This window comes from Otolemur garnettii, unplaced genomic scaffold (genome assembly GCF_000181295.1).
Source record: "Otolemur garnettii isolate 467f Iridium unplaced genomic scaffold, OtoGar3 scaffold00077, whole genome shotgun sequence".
Taxonomy (NCBI): Eukaryota; Metazoa; Chordata; class Mammalia; order Primates; family Galagidae; genus Otolemur; species Otolemur garnettii.
The window spans coordinates 50853-74104 of NW_003852472.1; the positions used below are offsets into that span (position 1 = coordinate 50853).

Here is a 23252-nt window from a genome sequence, read left to right on the forward strand (position 1 = left end):
GCAGGTTCGAACCCAGCCCGGGCCAGCTAAACAATGACAACTGCAACAACAAGAAAAATAGCCAGGTGTTGTGGCTAGCGCCTGTAGTCCCAACTATGTGGGAGGCTGAGGCAAGAGAATCGCTTAAGCCCAAAAGTTAGAGGTTGCTGTGAGCTATGATGCCACAGCACTCTATCCAGGGCAACTTAGCGAGACTCTTGTCTCAAAAAAAAAAAAAAGAAAAGAAAATAGCTGTGTAGTCTTGGTCTAGTTCCTTGACCTCTCTGAGCCTCAGTTTGTACATCAGGGTTGGTGTGAGGATTAGATGAGAAGCGTAGAGAGAAGCATTTTGTAAACCATGAATTTTAAATCCAAGGTATTGGTTAGGAAAAAGTTCAACTGACTTGAACTGACCAAATACCCCTCCATCAGTATAAGCTTATATGAGGATTTTATGTGCAAGCATTGTGCAGTAAGGACTGAAGAACATCTGAGTAGAGATGTTACCTCCAAACCGTTTTCTTTGGAGGAGACTCTTTTGTTTCGCTTTCAGCAGTTACGTTAAGAAGCCATATCTGAAGACACAACAATGACTGAGGGGGCAGAAGGGACCACTGGTCAGCCTGCTGAGATTCAATATCATTCCTAAAAGCCAGTCGAGAATCAGACTGTACTAATTAAGGACTTATGACCATAGACATTTAGAAAAAGTTAAAAATGGCAAGAGTGTTCCAATTTGGGAGAGAATAGCTCTCCTTCCACTGTCTTACTATTATTGTATCTATAAAGCAATGTTACATTCTAAATATACAGAGAGAAAATTCCAGAGGGCAGAAGTCCAAGAGAGAAGTCAAAAGGTTTCCGAGGAAGTTGATGAGGTTGTTAACCTGAGCTGGGCAGGGTTTGACAGGTAGGTGCCAAGATAATGGTGTTTGTCTGTCTCTCTCTGGCAGGCAGGCTGAGAACTAGAGATGCCCATAAATTAAGTGGGAGGTTGGACAGGGCTGGAGACTTGTGCTGAGGGGAAAACAGTCTTGGACAAGGCAGGGCAGAGAGGCTGCTAGAGAGAGTACTAAAGAAAATGTTTTCAGCAGGAGGAAGACCAAGTTCAGATGCAGGCTTAGGAAGGTAGGCATCCTGACTGAAGGTAGCAGAACCAGGTTAGCCAGCTGGATCATAAATAGGGTTTAATTAAGCGGATCAGGACAGGAGCAAAAACAGGTCTTCTAGGACCCAGGACTCCTGTGATTGGAGGGGCAGGAAAGATACAGCCAGGCCACAGAAGACCTTACCTGAGGTACTGGGCAAGGAATCTCAGGGACCAGGGGGAGGAGGGCCTGTGCATAATGAGATTGGGAGACAGCCTGACTTGTCTCCAGAGAAACCTGGAACTGGGTGGCTTAGTAGTCACAAGAGACAGGGTTGAAAACAAGATACTATGGTGTTGGAACCCAGGGACTGGGTGCCAGCCCAGCCCAAATGGGGTTTTCATAGGGTAAAGCACATGTGCTGTAAACTGGTTCATTCCTTTGGTTGTTTGTTTTATCTTTCCTGTTTCTTAATAAAGTTCTTTTGAAAAAGCCAAACCTTTTCTCAGATGGATTCATGAATGTGGGGAACCTTCCCCACATAGACCCAGGCAGCAAAGGGAATCAGATCAGCAAGGCTACTCCACAGTAGCTTCTAGGAGGGCCACACAGATTCCTTGGGGACACTGCAGGAGCAGGAGTGACTGGCACAGGTATCATCTGTGAGCCCAAACTCATCCTAGGCCACTCCCTCCTGCAAGACAGAGGAGGCTCTGGACAGAGATGTGTACCTCCCAGGCTAAACTTGGGTGGAGCCAGCAGGTGACCCGGTGACTTGCATGCAGGAGTGGAGGTGTAATATGGAAGCCCAAGTGAGGGGGTGCTGTGCCCACTGCATTGGGCTTTGCCTGTTTTCTGATTTAGGGGAGCCAAATGGGCATGTCTGGGTACTTTCTGGCATGCTGCATTGTGAGCCTCCTTGCAGGGTTGGGGTATCAGTGATTAAGGAACCCACTCCCCTGATACAGTCTCCAAGACACCCATCCCCAAGGAGTCTCCTTCCTTTCCACTCCAAGTTTTCCTGAGCAGGAAGAGGAAAGACCTTAGCCTGTGGCCTCCCCATCAAATAGCAGTGACTGAGAGACTGCCGACGCATGCATCACAACCATCAGCTCCCGGAAACAGCCAGATTATATCACGGATAAGAAAACCAAGGCTTCACGAGGCTTGCTCATGAAAAATGGATTCAGATCCAGACTAAGGATTGTCTGACTCCCAAGCTGACCTCGGGTCCTCTGCCTCCCCAAGTAGCTCTGAATCCTGGTCGAGTCACTCTGAGTATCTTAGTTTCCTCCTTTATAAAATGAGAGAGGGAACAAAATGAGATCTCAGATTCTTCCCTGTGTGAACAGATGAGGCCCCTGTCCCTATCTGAATAGGTGTGTAGATCTGACGTAAGGAAATTCCTCAGATATCCTCATGCAACCCACTGCCTCTTGTCCTTATCGCCAGAGCCCCCAAGATGGAGAAGGAATGACAACTGAGGAGGGAATGCTTTGAATGGTCTGGCAGGGAAGCAGGGCCCTCCACTGCTGGTGCGGTGACAGCCTGAATAAGAATTCTGCAATTCATCATCTAATGACTCAGCGGGCTTTGGACCAGCGCCTCTGCCAACCCCAGGGAGCATGACTCAGCAACTGAGGGGGCCGGTAGTAGGAGAGACTGCTGTGGTCCATGTGAGCAGTGACTGTGGGGAGGACGGCCTGTTCCTAGCTCCAAACCCCAAGGCAAAGCATCTGCCACTGCGGTCAGACACACACAGCCTTGGGTTCCCAGACATGTGGCCAAGCCTCCTCCCTCAGACCTGGTCTCTCCTGGTCTCCACTAGAGCTGTCACAGCCCCAAAGGTACAAAGGTCCCCTCTGTTCCCTGACAGCCTTGGTGAACAGTATGTCTGCACTAAGAGGCTATTGACACAGACTCTTCAGCCCACTCCCCTGCACTGCACTCCTGAACAGGTCAGCCTCCCCAGAGAGCAAGAGGACACACACCCCAGGGCACTTCATAGGGCTAGAATGGCATTGGGCACGCGGCTGGACTGATGGCCACAGCCTCCCTCTCCTCTCCTGGGGATGGGAAATGGCTTGGTTTTTCCCAGGGGCCAAGTCAGAACTTATGTCTTCATCTTCAGAAATAGTGGTATCTATTCTCTCTTCCAATAGTAAGCTAGGGATTGTCCACCAACTTGCAGAAGAAAACAGAAAGAGTAAGCCAAAGGGGAGCTTCCCCTCAAATCCAGAGAGGGGCCGTGGGCAGGAAGCCACAGCACTTAATGGGAACACACTGACTTAATCTCCCCGCCTGCACCCACTGCTCCCGGGTGGCTGATCAGTGTCTAACTTAGATTGTTCACATGCAGCTCTTTCCTCACCTACAAAGCCCTTCAACATGAAGGTTTATGCTTCATGCTGAGCTCCATAATCAGCTATTCTGTAGATTCCTGTTGGTTGAAAAAACAAAGGGGTGGTGTTTGTTACAGTGGCTCACGCCTGTAATCCTAGTACTCTGGGAGGCCGAGGTGGGTGGATTGCCGGAGCTCAGGAGTTTGAGAACATCCTGAGCAAGAGGGAAACCCTCATCTCTACTAAAAATAGGAAAAATTAGCTTAGCATGGTGGTAGATACCTGTAGTCCCAGCACTTGGGAGGCTGAGGCAGGAGGATTGCTTGAGCCTAAGTGTTTGAAGTTGCAGTGAGCTATGATGATGCTACAGCAACAGTGAGACTCTGTCTCAAAAAAAAAAAAAAGAGAGAGAGAAAGAACAAGCAAGCAAATTTATCCTAAACCTAGTCATCTTCATCCAAATTGTACACAAACTTGGGTGGAATTGGCAACTCTGTCTATGGGGTGAGGTTCTGGAGCAAGAGAGGTTTATACCATACCTTTTCCTTGAAAGGAAGGTGTGAGTAAGAGTGAAGATATCCAAAATCTATAAAAAGAAAATAACCTTGCCTTGCTGAGCTGCTTCTTTTTCCACAGTGCTTTACGCTTCTAACATGCCTGATCGATCCATTATTTTAGTCTACCTTATTGTTTGTCTCCCCTCCCCCCTTCACGTTTGATCATGAGGACAGAGGACTTTGTTTTGTGCACTGATGGATCCTAAGCCCTTAGGACAGTAGCTGAGCCACAGTGGACACTGTGGGAGTGAATGAATGCACTGAATCAATGAACAAATGCATGGTGGGACCCACTGAGCATTTACTCTGGGCTGGTTTTGCACACTGCATAGATTCTCTTTTCATCCTTTCAGCAGTTCTGTGATGGAGGGATCACTTTCATTCCTGTTTTAAAGATGAAGAAAGTGAGGCTAGAGAGATCATGCAACGCTTGCAGGGGTCACCAGTCTCTGACAAGTAGCTGGGCAGAGGCCAGGCCCCTGTGGCCAGCCTAGTAGATTTTTTGCCACCCCTTGAGAGGAGGGAACCCGGGTTCAAGTTGGCCTGAGGCTTGGGGGAGGGGTTGGGTTCTCTTTGCCCTTGACCTGAAGAACTGGTTTTGACAGGAGCCTGTTCCTGTGGGGAGCACTGAAGTTCTGGGCTGGGCAGGTCCTCCCCTAGGCTTTAACTCAGCTCCAGGCAGCAGGAAGCCCACAGAAAAGTGATCTGGGGAGTAGTCATACCCTGCACTTGGTCCTGGGAGCCTCCCATGCTGTCTGGGATGGCGGGCAGCAAGGAAGTATTAGGGGACAATGCACACACACCCCAGTTCTGCAGGTGGAGAGCAGAGAGTCCCTCCTCACAGCCTGGGGGCAGTTGAAGCCAGGCACCCCACTCCTCCCGACTGGTTCCCCAATCCCCCCGCTGCCCCACACCTCTGACAACTCTTCTCCCACCAGGACTAAAATCTCAGCTGAGGGGAGCTGCACCTCAGGACAGAAATATATTTGGGGGATGGGACAGGGTCATGTGGGAAGTTGATGGGGAGGAAGACAGAGAAAAATATTGGCCAGAGGTGATTAAACAGGGTGTGGCTTCCCAGGACAGTCTCACGTGTAGCCCTCACCAGGGTGTGCTGAAGAGTCTGCCCAGGCTGACCCTATGGCTGTGGCCTCTGCCCAACGACTTGCTCCTGTACAATCCCTGGAGGAAAGAACAGAGACCCAAGAACATCAATGACAGGGATAGGCACGCAGACCCTGGTGTGCATGTCCCCATCTCCAGCCACATGGCAGCTGGGATCCAGGTGCTGGAGAAAGCTCTGTAGTACCTCATGCACGGGCTCCTGAACATGGCTGAGGAAGGGGATCTTCGTTGGTGTTAAGATGAGAGAAAGGGGTTTATCTCTGTGGTCTGTCAGGGTGTTCCCAGGAGGGGCACCATGCCAACTCCTGTCTCATCAAAAGATCAAGACTGGAATTTCCCAAAAGCTCATTTCCTATCATTTAATTTCCAGCCAAGGACCACAGCTGCCAAGTCTCTCCCACAGGCAAATGCTGGGTGAGGGCAAGAATCACAAACAACTCCATGCCCTGTTCCATCTTCACTCCAGCACCCCCCTGTCCTAGTACAGAAGGCACATCCTCCCCCCTCTCAGGTCCTTCCTGCTTTCTCTCCAAGAAGGGGATTCAGAGTGAGAAGAGCTGCATTTAAGCCCAGCTCTACCTCTTACCAAATGGGTGAACTTCCGCTCTTCATCTATAAGGCGAACACACTGAGACACACCACAGAGCTCCTAGGATAAATAAATGAGATTAAGGACGTAAACACACTCAGCCAGTGCCTTGCACACAGGAGCTATTCAGCCAACACTCACTTATTCATTCCTCCCTGGGCCCCTGGGGACCTCTCCCTTCTCCCTATCCTTTTGGAAGACAAAATCCCTGGGCTGGGCTGTCTTCCTTCCACCTTATGCATCCATCAATCAGCCCACCATGCAGACAGTGTTTATTGGGCCCTGCCTCTAAGTAACCAATACAAATAGCAAGTGCAAAAATGTAGGGAGAAGATGGGTCCCCCTGGTGGGTGGGTGGGGTGTCGCTGGTCACCCACATGAAGTAGCTTTCTTGTGGTGATTTCATCACAATCCTGTAAACCGGCCTCCATAGGAGGACACAGTGTGTGCACCATAGGAGCCATCTGAGAGGAAATGGTCCTGGTCGCACAAAAAACAGTCTATGGAACCAGAATCGTAGCTTATTAATTTGGAGACAGAACCACAGTCCCCAGAGGCCCCGACAGACACTTCTCTTCTAGGGGCTTCAGGAGAATTACTGAGTATAGAATCAGAACAAGGCCAGGGCAGGGTATTGGATGGTCCTAATGGTTATTGTTGTCTACCAATGACACCCTGAGACATCCTCCTCAACCTCGGGACACACAGCTCCCATGGCCTGACCACTGATGTTTTGGGGACAGGGCACCAACTCTCCTGGACAGCCTGGAAACCAAGCACTAAATTTGGTCTCTCCCCCCTTCCAAAGGCCTGCAGAACTTACTCCTTGAGCTGGCATTCTCCTTCGGATGAGGATGATGCAGCTACCCCACTAAGTTGCATCACAATCTTATCAGCTCCTCTGAGGCTTCACCCAGGTCTATTTAATTGTATTTGGGATATTATAGACAGACAGTCTCCTAGGTAATTTCTAGAGGGCTAATATCCTCTCCTAAACTGAGTTTCTTCCTAATTGAATTCTCTGAAGGCAATGTTGAAGGGCCCAAGACAGCAAATGAGGTGCAGGATTAAGGAAAGCAGGAGGAAAATGCAGACACAAAGAGTTCCTACCACTAAATTGCTTACCGTTCAGCAGGGTACACAGAATAAATGCAGGTGCTTCAGTCTTAGAGCAACCAGTGTGGGTCCCATTGGAAGAACTTTCAAGTTCAAAGGAGAGACAGCGAAGGGTGGCTTTGGGGAAAGGGTGGGAGATCTAAGTGGCCAGATCTTGGGAGGCCCCATGGACAGCAGAGGAGGTGGAAGATTCCAGGGGTGCGTGTGTGTAGGAGGCAATGACTGAGAGGACCCCCCACAGAAGGAGAAGTGGAAGGAGGAGAGAGCAGGTGAACCTGCCTAACTCCAAAAGGTGGATGGGAAACCAAACCTCAGATGGTGTAATGGGGGACAGATGTGGTGAATCGTTTATGGATGCCTTCCCAGTTTCCTCTTGCTCACACCACTCCTACGGATCTTCCCATAGGAAGCGTGGGCTTGTTGAGAAACTCAGGGAACCCTGGGGAAGCCCTACAACTAACATAGCCCTGGCAAGTACCCATCACACACAAACACACTCCTATTCATCCAGCAAGGAAACTAACAGTCCACTGGGCAGGAAGGCCAGAGAGAGGGACCAGGAAGCCCAACCCCACCCAGGCCAGGAAGGATAGCTCTGCTGCCTTCCACCTGCTGCAGGACTCCAGTCATACTCCTGATTCAGCCCGGAAAGCCAGTCCGGGGTTCTAGACATAACACAACCTCTCACATGCAAGCCCCTCAGTATTCTCAGAAATGCCAGCGGGGAGTTCCTGAGTCTGGGGCTTTCCATGGGGCTCAACCCTGGCCTCCTTCCTATACCCCTGTCTCCCTGAGGGAGCTGTTACCAAGGGCAGACAAGGACAAATGTAGTGTGGCACACCATTTCCTAAAAGAATGAGGACTTCAGAATGAGGTCCCTTGAGCCCAGTCCTGGGAGTTAGGTTCAGGGACAAGATACTTAATACAACCAAAGCTGAATGGTTTCTTTTCACTCTAGTCTAAGGCAGGAGCTCAGAATGAGATATGGTGAGGGGGCTCCCAAATTTCCCAGACCCCAAAGCCCATCTTTTGGTTTCTTTCTAATTCCACTGGTGTCCCCTCTGAAGTGCTCTGGAGGAAGAAGAGGTCTGTGCCTTCAGGGCCCCAAGTGTCTGCCGACCCTGACACGACCCAGGCTGTCTGGGTCTGGGGCCAGCCTCACACAGCAGTGAGCTGGCAGCCCAGGCTGCACCCTGCAAGTGTGCCCTGGGGAGCCAGCTGTCGGTCCAGGCTGTGAATAACGGGGGCCTCATCACTGCCCCAGAGCTGCAGGGGAGGGAGCACCCAGCACAGGTGTGACTAAGAGAGCAGGTCGGAGCAGGGATCAGGATGGCTCTTCCAGATTCCCACACACAGAGCAAATCCCCTGGCCTGCCCTTAAGGATCCCTACTTCCAAGACCTTTTATCCAGTTCCTGCGTACAACTCTGCTCCTCCAGGCTGAGATGTCCTCTGCTACCACCACCGCCCCAGGCCCTCTGCCCTGTGCCAAGGCCCATGGACCTTCCTCACCTGCCGAAGACCTCTCACATTCCCTTGGCTGGATTCTTGATCTCACTTGTCCTCAGGAGGACTTTGGCATAAATATCCTTGGAACTTTCTTATCTGTGTAATAAATGGCTGTCTTTCTACCAAACAGCATCCAAAGTCCAGGGCAAAAGTCATATTTCCAGCCCCAACATCTTTCTATGCCCTGGGTGGTTGAAAGCAGATGACAACTATGCTAATGACACAACTACTAGCAGATGACAATTATGCTAATGACAAGAATTCTTCAAGATCTGTCTCCCAGGCCACCTCCTTCAAGGACCCTCCTGAGCATTTTACTGGTAGCTCTTCAAGGTATCTGATGCCGATCTCAGCCTGTAGCCCTGAGGGTGAAGAGACACCCCCCCCCCAGCTTCCCACACCAGTATCTGAACATCTCTCTCCCTCTCCACCTCCCTCCTCTACCTCTCTTCTCCACTTATCCCACAGTCTAGTCCCAAGTCCATGGACATGAATAGGGCAAATGAGAGGGGAAGAAAACTGCTCAGGAAAAGCAGAAAAAAACTGCTCAGAAAAAGGCCGGGTACAGTGGCTCACCCCGATAATCCCAGCACTCTGGGAGGCCAAGGCAGGTGGATAGCTTGGCCTCACGAGTTTGAGACCAACCTAAGCAAAAGCAAGACCCCTGTCTCTAAAATTAGCTGGGTGCTGTGGTGGGCACCTGTAGTCCCAGCTACTCAGGAGGCTGAGGCAAGAAGATCACTTGAGCCCAAGAGTTTGGGGTTGCTGTGAACGACAATTCCACAGTACTCTAAGGGCAACAGGTGAGACTGTCTCAAAAAAAAAATTGGTCATTGGGCAAACCCCCCACTCCCTAGGCTATAGCTCCCTGACACGGAGTGACCCAGCCTCCATGATGTGGAGCCCTCAGGTGGCTCCTTCTAGCATAATAAGAGGACTCCAATTTGCATATTAGAAATTGCAGAGCAGATAACTGAAATTCCCTACACTCATCAGATGAGCTAAGGCCTAGTCTCAATCCTAGAGATATCTGAAGAGCTAAATAATTGAAAACCAAAAACAAATCCTGTACCCCACTACTGAGATTCTAATCATCAGAGAGATGGGCCTGGGATTCAGGTTTTTCTAAAGCTACTGGGTAAGTCTAATGTGTAATTGGGGTTAGGACCACTGCATTTGTATCCCCATAATATTCTGAAATAATAAAAGAAAGCTTTCAAAAACAAGGAAAAGCAAGTGGGATTCAGTGGGATCTGGTTGTAACATGGGGAACATAGAGTGAAGACCCTGGGCCCATCCTGGGTTAGGAGTTGGGGGACAGCTGAGGCACTGAGAAACAGGATGGGGTCTGGCTGAGAGGTGGAGCTGCAGGGCAAGTCCCTGTCTGAGCTGAGTGACCTTGAGCAGGATGGGGATACCAGGCATTAGGTAGTATGAAAATGAAAACCAGAACAGGGCCTGGCAGACAGCAGCTGCTCTACATGTCCCAGCTCTCATTGTTGCTGCAGTTTGGGGAGGAAACTTCTAAAACTCCAAAGAAAAGGAAAACAGGCCCCGAAACCTTGAACACAAATGGATTTGCATATTGGAAGCCACCTAAACAAATAACAGGGGCACCCACAGATCCATCTTTGATGGGCACAAGTCTGCAGATGCTCGGCATCCACACTTCCTCCGGCCTTGCCCGCATGGGAGACAGGGACAGGCATCCTAGGGGAACTGTAGCTTATTGGGGCATTTTTTCTGTCCCTTCTGGATGTAGGTTTCTTTTCCAGCCTTGTAATCTGCCTCATTCCTGCTCTGCCAAAGGTTAGCCTGGTTTGGGCCTTGAAGGAGGAAGTTGATTTCCCCTCTGGTCAGAGATTGGTGGCTCTGGGCTGGCCTCTTTTGCCCCCAGTGGAGCTCTCTGCAAGCTCCAGCACCTGAAAACCTCCCCTAAAACCTAGAACCATCTTATTTGGTTTCTAGCAGCTGTGTGCCCATCAAAGGCTATGGCCATCCCAGCATCAGACACAGCTGGGGCTTTGTTCTCCAGACGCTCCCTCAGTTCTGCCCTGATCCTGCTGTCCTTGGCAGTGGACCATATTTCTCCCTATAGCAGTTCCTCTGCCTTCCAAGGCAGATGGATTCCAGAAGAGGATGCAGGGCACCACTTCTTCCTGTTGGTCCAAAGCAGGTAACCCAGTATGGCACCCATAGCTCAGTGGTTAGGGCACTGGCCACAGGTACTAGGGCTAGCGGGTTTGAACCCGGCCCCGGCCTGCTAAACAATGACAACAACAACAAAATAGCCGGGAGTTGTGGTGGGCCCCTGTAGTCCCAGCTACGTGGGAGGTTGAGGCAAGAGAATCGCTTAAACCAAAGAGTTTGAGGTTTCTGTGAGCTGTGATGCCCGAGGGTGACATAATGAGACTCTGTCTCAAAAAAAAAAACAAACAAAGCAGGTGCCTTGCCATGCGCTCCAGCCACGCACTCCAGTATCCATGGCTGGAAGACAATGGATGGTGGGGCCTTTACCAGGACTGGAGTTGTTTACCCTGCCGGGGCAGGAAGGCCCTGTCCCTTCCCTTGCCCCTTGTTCTCTGAGGGGTGACTCTGTCCGCTGCACATTGTTTCCTTTCCGGTGGAATTTCTGCTCTTGAGGACTCAGGGTTCTGCTCCTCACATCCCGGTTTCCTCTTGTCCAGACAGGGCTGGCCACCAGCCAGGAACCTGACCATTCGTGAAGAGGACAGAGGCTAAGGACAACAGAGGGTTGGAGCAGAAAGAGGAAGTCAAAGTTCCTCTTCAGTCAGGGCCCCAGGGCCTCTTCTGCAGAAACCTGTGACATGTCCACCATGGACATGTCCACCGTAGGCATATGTCCACCATGAGCTAGGGTATCCCCATGGGCAACGTGTCCACCATGGGCAGTGTGTCCACCATGGATAGTGTGTCCACCTTGGGTGGCAAGCCTTCCCGTCTGCAGAGTGACCCCAGAGAGCAAGCCTGGCTAGACACATAAGGAAGTTCCACACAGATGGGGACACACCCTACAACCTTAAATGTCATACTCCCAAATTGATATCCCTCAATTTGGCTTGGTGCAACACCCTCTTGGCTCAAGAGGAGGGCCACAAGCTCAGATCGACAGGCTGCAAGACCAATCTCCAATGTCATCATTGCCAGGAGATGGGTCTGCCCAGCACCTGTGCCAACTCCCCTGCCCATGGCATTCCCTGTCGGGTTTCACAAGATGGGGAAGAAAGAGAAGATGCGGGGATGGCTCAGGCCTCTCCTCACCTATCCCAGACCCTAGCCCAGGTGCCAATTCCAGAAAAGAGTGAAAGTTAGATTCCTGGCATGTCAAATGCACCCAGGTCAGCCTGCCCTCCCAGCCCCCAAGCAGAAGAGGCCCCTTTGTCAGGTCAGAGCTGCCTCATATTTGCCACCTCAGCTCCCCTCCCATCAACGCCTCCAGCCCCCTCCACCAGCGCCCCCCCCCACCTCCATGGCCAGTGCTGCAACATGAATAACAGTTACTCGTCCTGCCCCTGCTCGAATCAGCCCTTACTCACATAGTCCTGTTAGTTCCTGACACAGCTGGGGGGATTCAGCAGGGACACAGCAGAGCCTTCTAGGAGGGGGACTGTGTTATAATTTTCAGGCCCTGGGACTAGGGGGGAAAGCAGGATTGCCAACAAGGAGGGTTGGCTTTGGATGGAAGTTCTTAATTAATAATGCCCTAGTTGGGCCTCCTCCTCTGTAAGAAGCCAGGTCCTTCCATGCCAGTGCCAGACCCTTTCTGGCCTTCCTTGCCCCACATGAGGGGGGCCTGGTCACACGTGCTGCATTTCTGGGGTTTCCTCACCTCAGGATATGACTGGTTAACCTCTCTCCCCTCTAGTGCAGGAGTCCCAAGCTCTACCCTCTAGAAACCAACAGGCTCGAGAGAAGACACATTCCAAAAAAAAAAAAAGAAAAACATTAGGCCAGACAGGGTGGCTCACGCTAGGCTCCTAGGTAGATTGCCTAAGCTAACCAGTTTGAGACCAGTCTGAGCAAGAGCGAGACCTCGTCTCTAAAAATAGCCAGGCATTGTAGCAGGTACCTGTAGTTCCAGCTACTTGGGAGGCTGAGGCAAGAGAATTACTTGAGCCCCAGAGTTTGAGGTTGCTGTGAGCTATGACACTATGGCACTCTACCGAGGGCAACAAAGTAAGACTCTGCCTTTAAAAAAAAAAAAAAAAAAAAAAAAAAAAATAAATATATATATTTAAAACTCAACTTCAACCTGCAGACCACTTTCTATGGATAACAGAGTTGGTCATTCCGTTTATGCCATCATTAGAGGTCCTAAAAACACTGTGATGGAAGTGGCATCTTTATCCCCACTTCGCGGAGAGAAAACTAAGGCTCAGGGGAGCAAAGGGAGCTCTCCAGAGGTTTCTGCTGTGTGGGGGCTAGTGACATCTGCCTCTTTCTTAGGAAGCATCTTGTTCAGCCTCAAGATGTCTATGAAAGGAGACTGGGGGTCTAAAAAGATAAATGACTTATTTGTGACCACCCAGATGCCCACTGCAGAATCTTGTGTCCAGAGCAAGCACATCGGGTTCAAGTCACCAGGATGAATTGAGAACTTAGTAGGAGGGGAGTGTCATCTCTTGGTGGTGGGGGTCCAATCAGGGTGGGTTACCTGAGGTCAGGAAAAGCAGGCAAGGAGGATACTAAGGGCAAAAGCAGAACTCCAAGGGCCACATAGGTGGTAGGGCAGTGGCAAGGAGCATTTGGGTGCTCTGGAGGAGAAAGCGGGCACAGAAACGCTGGAGGAAGCCAGGTATGGGGAGTCAAGAAAGTCTTCCCATGTGGTGTGCAGCTGCCTGAGGGTAACAGTGGCTGCTCTGGGTGGCACCTACAGCGCCAGCCCCTGAAGACAAAGATAGTGTTCACCCCAAGCATTCTGAAGGTCCCATGAAACCCATCCCAGGAAAGACCCTAAGATATTGCTCCACGCTCTAGTTGGCTGTGTTGGAGGAAGAGGGGAGGCAGCCACCCTATGGCTCCCAGGGTGGGTCTCATTGCTCTCCCAGCCCTTACAGCCCAGAAACAAATGAAGGCACAGAAGAGCTCTGGGCCCATGCATATCCAAGCAAGCCAGCAGCCCAACTGTACTGCAGTGGTGAGGACAGCAGAGGGGGCCCAGTGTGAGTCAGATGAGAAGACAGGCAAGAGGCCGGCTCCTATGCAGGGAGGAAGGGGAGGAAGCTGGGAGGAAAGGAACGGTGAGTCGGGAGTCCCTGGCACCCCTGTGGCAAATTCCATCTGTACTGTATCATGCAGGCTTCTTCATCTGGAGTCCAAGGCCCCCCACTGACCTGAGGTCACCGTCTCTTTGGAAGTCTGCCCAGCTCTAAGGGAGTTCAGTAAAATATTCATGTCTAGAGCCAGGATCTCGACAAGAACAAGAACATCTATTTCCAGGAGATGGTCAGGGAGAGAGTAGAGACCCACAACATGAAAGTTCACAAAAGCAAGCTGGAATTGGGGAGATTGCTCCCTGGAGGTGCCTCCTGGGCCCACTCCATCCGTGCTGCCCTCCGGTTCCTCTGCTGAGGCCACCCTGTTCCTCCCTCAAAACCCAGGACCAGTCTTGGCGCCTGTAGCTCAGCGGCTAGGGCGACGGCCACATACACCAGAGCTGGCAGGTTTGGTGGGTTCAAATCCAGCCTGGGCGTGCCAAACAACAATAACAACTACAACAACAGCAAAAATAGCTGAGAATTGTGGCAGGTGCCTGTAGTCCTAGCTACTTGGGAGGAGGTAAGAGAATCACTCTGAGGCAAGAGAATCACTTAAGCCTAGAGTTAGAGGTTGCTGTGAGTTGTGATGCCACAGCACTCTACCAAGGATGATATAGTAAGACTCTATCTCAAAAAAAAAAAAACAGCACCAGCCTTACTTCTTCTAGAAGCCTTTCCCCCACATTCAAGTCCACACGAATGCCCTGCTCTCCCTAAGTCTTACAAATTACATGCAGACAGTTTTATTTTCTATCTAATTATTTCATGTACATTGATCTTCTGCCTCAGTAAGTATGTACATTCCTTCGGGGAAGGGAGAAGTTGCTATTTCTCTGTGCTGGACACTGACTGTCAGTGAGTATCTGGCCATTTTGGAGAAGCCAAGATCCACCCAACAGCCAGGGTAAAATAAAGCAGGATGTGTCCACAGAAAGACATAAAGGGAGACTTTGGAATGCAGAGAATGAGGAACACGTTCTGGTAAATGAATGAAAGTGAATCAGAGTCAGACTAGCCAGAAATGTGAGGAAAGAGAAGTGGATGGAGGGATGGAATCTGGCCAGATGGCTTGGATATGCCCTTGGGGCCTGCACAGCCTCATCTGGCTGATGCTATTGGCTCCATGGTCACAATTACCCCAGAAACCTGTGCTCTACCACCCACTGCCATTTGAACTACCTCTTGGTGGCCCACACTGGGCCCCAGGAAGTTAATCTTGCCTGATAGATATAAGAACATTCGAGAACATTTGTGCTCATTGCACACTGACACCATGAGAAGCCCAGCACCAAATGCCCTTAGGAAATAAAGATGAATAAGACATGACAACAGCCACATATATATATTTAAGTATAGGAATAACAGCAAGACAAAGGAGTACACAAATGTATTTCACCAAAGTGGCAGAGGGTGTCATAAGAAATCAAGAAGAGATGGGACATGGGGGTGGCAGAGAATTGCCCAGAGGGGCTTGGCCTAGAAGAGCACATCAAGCTCAGTTCCATTGTCACCTAGTGATAAGAAAAGTACCCCACTTCCCAACACACTCAAGGGATCAGGACGCCAGTGGAAAGTCAGCAGGGTCTACACATGAGCCCACAGCCCAGAGAGGAATGCTTTCCTGGGATCTAAAACCTGAGAACTGGCTGGTGTGAGTTTGTCAGGAGTATAAAAGCCAGAGGCTCTGGTTCTATTCGGATACCAAGGCCTAGCAGCGTCCTCTTGGGTAACTGGCCAGTTCACTTCTAAGTCATTTAGTGTCCACACTTGCTAAATGCTAAGAGAAAGAAAAATGAACATGTAATACATCCTTCCCTCGAGGAGCTCCTGTTATATGGAAATGAACAGCTCAGGTCATCTGGGTTCCTGCCTCTGCCGCCCACCTAAAGCAGCTGCCACTTACTGAGAGCCTAGAATGTGCCGGACATTTGACAGATGATACTGCATGTCATCCTCACCCCAGCCCTAAAGGATGGGAACCATTATCTGCCTTTTATAAGTAAGTAAACTGAGGCCATAGCCCTTCAATCATAGTCTAAAATGTAAAGACAGAAAGAAAATGGAGGCAGGGGCTCGGCGCCTATAGCTCAACCGGCTAAGGCGCCAGCCACGTACACCTAAGGAGGCGGGTTCGAATCCCCAGCCCGGACCCGCCAAACAACAATGACGGCTGCAACCAAAAAATAGCCAGGCATTGTGGCGGGCGCCTGTGGTCCCAGCTACTTGGGAGGCGGAGGCAGGAGACTCGCTTGAGCCCAGGACTTGGAGGTTGCTGTGAGCTGTAATGCCATGGCACTCTGCCCAGGGGGACAGCTTGAGGCTCTGTCTCAAAAAAAAAAAAAAAAAAAGAAAGAAAATGGAGGCAGGCACCTGTGGCTCAAAGGAAGAGGGTGCTGGCCCCATATACCATAGGTGGCGGGTTCAAACCCAGCCCCGGCCAAAAAAAAAGAATGCACAGAAAATGGGGGTTCTAAAAGGTCAAGTTTTGCCTAGTCACAGGGTCAACAAGTGTCAGTTCCCTGACCAGAGGCCAGGCCTGTGTGATCTGATGACCACTATTCTCCCATTTATGGTATAGTCACTGTGTGGCCTTAAGCACAATTAAAGACACTAGGTTAAATGAACCTTAGAGCCCTCCCTGCTCTGAAACTCTTGATATAATTGGAGGAAAACACCTTGGACAAACAAGTAACATGAGGGTTAGAGGTGACACAGATTTGAGCATTATATGGGAATTTATGGGGGAGGGGGTGCAGGGCAGAGGAGTCCGGTCTGCGTCCAATCTGAGGAGGGGCCCTGGACAGGCCAAGGCTGCCCTGATGTCTGGCTGTCCCAGGGCCATGAGGTTAAATGAAAAGCAGCCTAGACACACAGCATTTGTGTCAGCTCACTCCTAGAGAGGGGCAGAGACGGCTGAGCCCAAACACAGGCTATTTTTGGTGTTGTGTTGTTTGGAGAGCAACCAGGCCAGAAATAGTGCTATGAGTTAGCAGGACCTTGTCCTTCTCCCACCCCCAGTTCTCCCAGTGAAATCACCAAGAATTGGGAGGCCAGGCCCTACATTCCAGGGAGGCTGTGTAACTCCCTTCCCCACAGGAAGGTTCCAAAGCTAAGTATTTGACTGTAAAAGGGACACTGGAAAGTAGAAGGGAAAGAGGGATTGAGTCAGAGGGAGTGGAAAAGAGAGAGTGTGAACATGGGGGAGAGACCCCAAGCAGCAGAGGAGAGGAGATGGGGGATGGACCAGGAGGCAGGAGGCTGATGAAGAAAACCAGAACAGGGAGGCTCTGGGAGAGAAAGGGAAAGTGAAAAAGAAAACAGTTAGTTGAGGGAGAACAAAGAGAAAGTGCAGAGGGCAAGAGGGCAGGCAGGAGGGCAGGGGTCAAGGGGTAGAGGGAAGATGTGGGCGCTGAGGCTCCAGCTGAGCCGGGGGCATGGAGACTGGGCTGGGAGTGGACAGTCATGGAAATTATGACTCTGGTCTTGTCATGCGCACCTGCTGAGGGACAGATGGAGACATCTTTCCCAGTTGGCTAGTACTGGAACTTTCCCCCAGAAATCCACAGTCCTGTAACTCATTCTCTTATCTCTGACCCTCTGGAAATCAGAAATCCACCGATTTCAACAGCAGGGACTTTTCACTCTCTGTCCATTTGACCTTTTACAAAAGAGGCAAGGTTTGAAAGACAGGCCTGGGTCAAGGGAGTCTGTTTGAGGCTTGGGGAAAGGGGAAAGAGACACCCTCATGAGTCAGTTGAGATTCTGATAAGGGTGTTTCAGGAAGGGCTACTGGGAAACAGCACACCCCATGCTGGCAGCCCAAAGGCAGCGGAGCCCTAGTGGACTACGTGCATGGAGAGGAGCAACAAGGAACACTGTCGAGTCTGGATTCCAGAGCAGAGGCAGCCCCAGGTCTTCAGAGTCAAAGGGAAACACCAGTGTGGGGCCCCATTATGGTTTTGCCTCAGTTTCTTTTTTTTTTCTTTTCGAGACAGAGTTTTACTATGTCACCCTGGGTAAAGTGCTGTAGCATCACAGCTCACAGCAACCTCAAACTCTTGGGCTTAAGTGATTCTCTTGCCTCAGCCTCCCAAGTAGCTGGGACTACAAATGCCCACCACAACACCTGGCTATATTTTGGTTGTAGTTGTCATTGTTGTTTGATAGGCCTGGGCTGGGTTCAAACCCGCTAGCTCCAGTGTATGTGGCTGGCGCCCTAGCCACTGAGCTATAGGCACCGAGCCTGCCTCAGTTTCTAATACATGCCCACCATGTGCCTACGAGTTCCCTCCATGTGCCTACAAGTTCCCTCCATGTGCCTACGAGTTCCCTCCAGTATGGGAGGAAACCCATTAGTAAGTCAACCTTCTGTCCCCCAGCCCCCACTCCAACCAGGATGTAACGCTGCTCTCTCCTGCGCTTGAGAGCAGAGTGTCTTTTTTAGAACACTCTGGGACCATCCACCAGGTCCATGAGCAGGGACAGAATTAGTCACTGCCCTCACCAGGCCCAGGCTGTCCACAAAAAACAGCAAGGGCTTTTACAGCTGAAGCCCGGCAGGGTGTGGGACAATGGCCCCTGGGATGACAGATGATGCAGATTCAGGGGCTGGAGAGGTGCCAAGCATGTAGGAAGCCATCTTCAGCTGTGTCTAGACCCACCACTCCTCCAGGCCCTTGGTGTGTAACACTCCCAAATCAGATGTCCAGATCCCTGTGTCCCCCTGAGCCCTAGGGCAGAGGGCAACGCCTTGGGCAAAAGATGGGTTTGGGGTTGGACTTCTGTCTTCTCCATCTGAGGGGTCAGGGGCAGTTGCTTCTTACCACTAACCGCACTCAGGAACTCCAAACCACAAGCAAGAAAAAGAAAAGGACATAAACATGAGGCAGTTCCCAGGAACAGATCTCTAATGTGTCTGTGAGCTGGACTTTCCAACCAAGGTTTCCCCTTTTTCCCTGGTACCCCCACCTCCACCTGACTCCCAGAAGCAGAGAGAAAACAAAGGCCAAAGAGGAAAAACATGGAAAAGCTGTTTTGCTGTGGTTGCCCCTAGTGTCTGTTTACTGAAAAAATCCAAAACAGATATCCTGACACTACCACCCACTTAAACTTCCTGTGACTCGGCTATCAGCCGTCTCCATGGACACACCCGGCTGAACCCCCAAACAGAGCATGATGGTATGTGGACCCCAAGGTCAAGTGTACCATCTCCCCACTGCAGGATCCCTTTGGCACCACCCAGCTAACCCTCCATCCACAACATCCAGGCCCCATGGCCAAGGTGTTTGCCCCTGCCCAAACCCTAAAGGCACTAGTCTGTTCCTATACCCTCACCCACCACTGGCCAATTTCCACCCTCAGTAAAATCCATCGCTCTTCTTCTCCTAATCTCCCTGCCCACAAACCCACTATGAATTGACACTGCTTCTATCCCTCCTCCCGCACTTCCAGCCCCCCAGTGTCTTTGAGGTCTCCCGAGTCACAACAGCAGCTCAAAGAAACGAAACTTACACATTAGGTTCCTAATTCCTCCCCAAGGCTTTACTTTGGTAATCCCTGGTCCCTTTCAGCCACCACCACCCCACCAGCACACCTCAAACCCCAGCCAGACGGGTGTTGACACAAAGAGAGCCCTCAGGGGCACCAAGAGAGTCTGGACATGTGGGGGAGTCAGCTGCACATCATCACAGGCAACCAGGCAGGCACATAGTGGGGATGAGGGAAAGACTGGGAGTCCTCTGCTGGGTCCTAGTCCCAGACAGATAAAACCCAGACAAACACCTGGCACACTGCATGCCCTCTGGCTGCTGGGCAGAGGCCAAGTGGAGGGAGGGGTGTTCTCTCCTGGAGGTTGGCAGGGCAGACGGCACTTGCCTACAAAGTCTGCAGGATCCTTATTCTTTCCCCCAAAGGAAAAGAGGGCAAAAGAAGAAAAGAGTGTCCAAGCTGAGCATTTGGGAAGGTGATCCTGAATACTGGGCATTTTGTGGCCATCCGGCATTGCAGGAGTCAAGCTAGCAGGACACTTAACAAAGAGAGGGACATGGGCAGCAAAATCATAGGAGGCCCTGGGGCCAAGGTAATCAGCGTTTGCTCAATTGTTCCTGATTCCTCTTACACACGTACACACGCGGAGCAGCACGCACACACACGCCTCAGCAAGTCCTGGAGAGGGAGGCGCCAAGGGGGCCCGGCTGGCTGTGCAGACAGACTTTCAGAGCCAGAAAGTGGGTGGGACTGGAACATGAGTTAATCTACTTCCTGTCCACATCTAGTATAAAGGGACGCAGCAGCCCGAGGAAGAGCACAGCTGTATCTGGCTGTTGGGCCAAGAGTGCTGTCAAGAAAGAGAGCCACACCCCCTCTACCAGCTGCCAAATTTCCACAAGCCTCCAGCAGCAGCAGCAACAGCAGCAGGACATACTGCCAATCACAAGGAGCCCTTGGGAACTTCAGGTAGGAGAAAAGCAAACTTCCTCTGCCTCTTACCTTGGGCTTAAAGCAAAGCTCACCCCTCCCCAGAATCTCTTCTATCCATGACCCCCCGGGGACCTACACACTTGAGTCAAGCCTGCCCTGGCAATGACACAAAGAAGCAGTGTCATGTAACCCCCACCAACAAACCCTTCACCCAGAAATAAGGACTCTGTCCCTCTCCAGCAAGATACCCTACTTTCTTTTTTTGAGATAGAGTCTCATTTTATTATTCTCAGTAGAGTGTCATGATGTCATAGCTCCCAGCAACTTTCAACTCTTGGGCTCAAGTGATTCTCTTGCCTCAGCCTCCCAAGTAGCTGGGCGCTACAGGTACCCACCACAATGCCCAGCTATTTTTTTGTTTTTAGAGACAGAGATCTTACTCTAGCTTAGGCTGGTCTCGAACCTGTGAGCTCAAGTGATCTGCTCACCTTGGCCTCCCAGAGTGCTAGGATTACAGGTGTAACCCATCATGCCCAGCCAAGATACCCCATTTTCCCACCCTATGCCTGCTAACTTGATGAAATGGTCATTGGGAAAGCATTATAGGAGGACTTTGATTCATGCAAATCAAAAATGTCATTATAACTTAGTCTTTCAACCCCTGGAGGGGAAGGGAAATGAACTGGAGCTGTTTCCAAGATTCTGACATGGGGAAAATACACTTATAACTCGTGGGCTGACCACTGGGGATACACAGTGTCTCACAGTCTGAGACAGTGGGAAGGGCTCAGAATCTAAATGTATTGTGGTTTCTCAAACATATCACACTCTTATGTTCACCTGACACTGGCAAATAAGGGGATCCTAGCTCATGACAGGGGTCCCATCTGCCCTCCCCACTCACCACTCTTCTAGAACAATTTCCTCATCAGCTATTTTTCCTCTTGCTCTAGGATGCAGATGTCTCAAGTCCTTGCCTGTCTCACCCTGGGCCTGGCTCTAATCTTTGGTGAAGTGTCCACCCTGTACCCTCCCCAGTCCCGGGAGGCCCGACTGGCCACAGACTTTGGGGTGAAGGTGTTTCAGCAGGTGGCACAAGACTCCAAGGACCGCAATGTGATTTTCTCACCCTATGGGGTTGCCTCGGTTCTGGCCATGTTGCAGGTGATGACAGGAGGAGAAACCCGGCAGCAGATCCAAGCAGCAATGGGATTCAATATTGAGGGTGAGAGATGGGGTGGAGAGGGTGGCCTGGTCTTCATAGAACAGTAATGGAACCAACCTGAAGCTGAGGAAAAGTTGACTCCGACTTAGCCAAGTCCACCCATGGACAGCCATGCTATGGGGTCCACCTCATCTTCCTCCCACCACACCCTGTGCCATTTGACCCCTCACCCACTAAGGGGATGCTGGCCTATGGATCTACCACTTGCTAACTATGTAGTCTTAACTCCTCTAAACCTCAGTTTTATCATCTATAAAATGAAGATAATATAAATAATTGCCACAGGCTGGACACAGTACCTCACACCTGTAATACTAGCACTCTGGGAGGCCGAGGTGGGTGGATTGCCCTCAGCTCACAGGTTTGAGACCATCCTGAGCCAGAGCAAGACCCCACCTCTAAAAAAGTAGCCGGGTGCTGTGGCAGGCACCTGTAGTTCCAGCTACTCAGGAAGCTGAGGCAAGAGAATCACTTGAGCCCAAGAGTTTGAGATTGCTGTGCATTATGATGCCACAGCACTCTACCAATGGTGACAAAGTGAAACTCTGTCTCAAAAAAGAAAAAGTACTTGCCACAAAGTGGCTGCTGCAAAGATTAAATAGAATTATGTACATGAAATGCTTAGCACAGCCATTCTCATAAGAAAAAAGTTAGGGGCTCAGTACCTGTAGCTCAATGGCTAGGGTGCCAGTCACATACACCGGAGCTGGCGGGTTCAAATCCAGCCTGGGCCTGCCAAAACAACAATGACAACTACAATCAAAAACTAGCCGGGCATTGTGGCGGGCACCTTTAGTCCCAGCTACCTGGGAGGCTAAGGCAAGAGAATTGCCTAAGCCCAAGAGTTTAAGGTTGTTGTGAACTGTCACACGATGGCACTGTATTCAGGGTGACAGCTTGAGACTCTGTCTCAAAAAAGAAAGAAAAAGAAAGAAGTTAGGGTTCATAACTTAAGGAGAGAGAAAAATATTCCAACCCAAAGAAAGGGTCAAGACCTGAGAGTTTTGAGGAAAAGTAAGAGAGGCAGAGAAGAGATTAAAGTGTGCAATGAAATCTCCTTCCAGAGAGCCCTGGGACAGCAGAAGAGCCCCATCCATCCAGGCAGGGTTGAGCCCCTCATGGAGGAAGTTGCCCTAGCTGGGAGCTCTGGGTCCACCATAGGCCCAATGTATCCTTTCTTCCCTTTCTGGCACAGAGAAAGGTGTGGCCCCTGCCCTCCGGCACCTACACAAACAGCTCCTAGGGCCATGGAACAAGGATGAGATCAGCACAACCGATGCCATCTTTGCCCAGCGGGATCTGAAGCTGGTCCCGGGCTTCATGGCCCACTTCTTCAGGCTCTTCCGAACCACAGTCAAGCAGGTGGATTTCTCAGAGGTGGAGAGAGCCCGATTCATCATCAACGACTGGGTGAAGACACACACAAAAGGTGAGCAGCAGGGGGAAAGAAGCCCATTTGAAGGGCCCAAAGAGAAAGGGAATCTGGAAACAAATTCATACATCTTAAGCTCTCCCTTCTCTTCTCTGTGAACAGAAGGCCAAATGCTTTAAGAACCAAAGCATAATAGCTAGTAGCTTTCATATTCAGGCTTTCTTGTGAGCTCTCAGGCTTCCCTACGAAGTCCTGTGAGATTTAATAACAACAGCTATAAAGATATACACACAGCCCTCAGAACTGCAGTGAGGGGGCAAAGTCAGGGAGATACGTACGTTTCCTGCTCTGACTCTGGATGGATGACAGAACAAGAAAGTGGGATGAGCTGGAAGATGTTCTGAGACTATGAGTAGATGGAACAGGTTGACAGTAGCTAGATGGGTTTATTTAAATCCCCTCTGCCCTCTGACGGGAAACCAGAAGACCCTGAATTGGCAGAAGAGAAGGGAAATGGACCCCTTCAACAGACATCCATTTGAGGACTAGGAGCTAAAGAGAACTATCTAAAAAGCTTTAAAAGTATATCTAATTTCCGGTGGCGGCCGTAGCTCAGTGAGTAGGGCGCCGGCCACATACAGCCAGACTGGCA

At 50.6% G+C, this 23252-nt stretch overlaps 1 protein-coding gene across 1 annotated transcript in view; it reads left to right on the forward strand.

Annotated features, from left to right (window-relative positions):
- Window positions 1–19907: 19907 nt before the first annotated feature.
- SERPINE1 (serpin family E member 1) overlaps window positions 19908–23252 on the forward strand; it is a 9410-nt gene continuing 6065 nt past the window's right edge. The window contains exons 1-3 of the mRNA XM_003794164.3: window positions 19908–20039; window positions 20957–21228; window positions 22424–22657. Of these exons, the coding sequence (XP_003794212.1) occupies window positions 20958–21228; window positions 22424–22657 (505 nt within the window). The 5' untranslated portion in view covers window positions 19908–20039; window position 20957. The remainder of the gene's footprint in view (window positions 20040–20956; window positions 21229–22423; window positions 22658–23252) is intronic.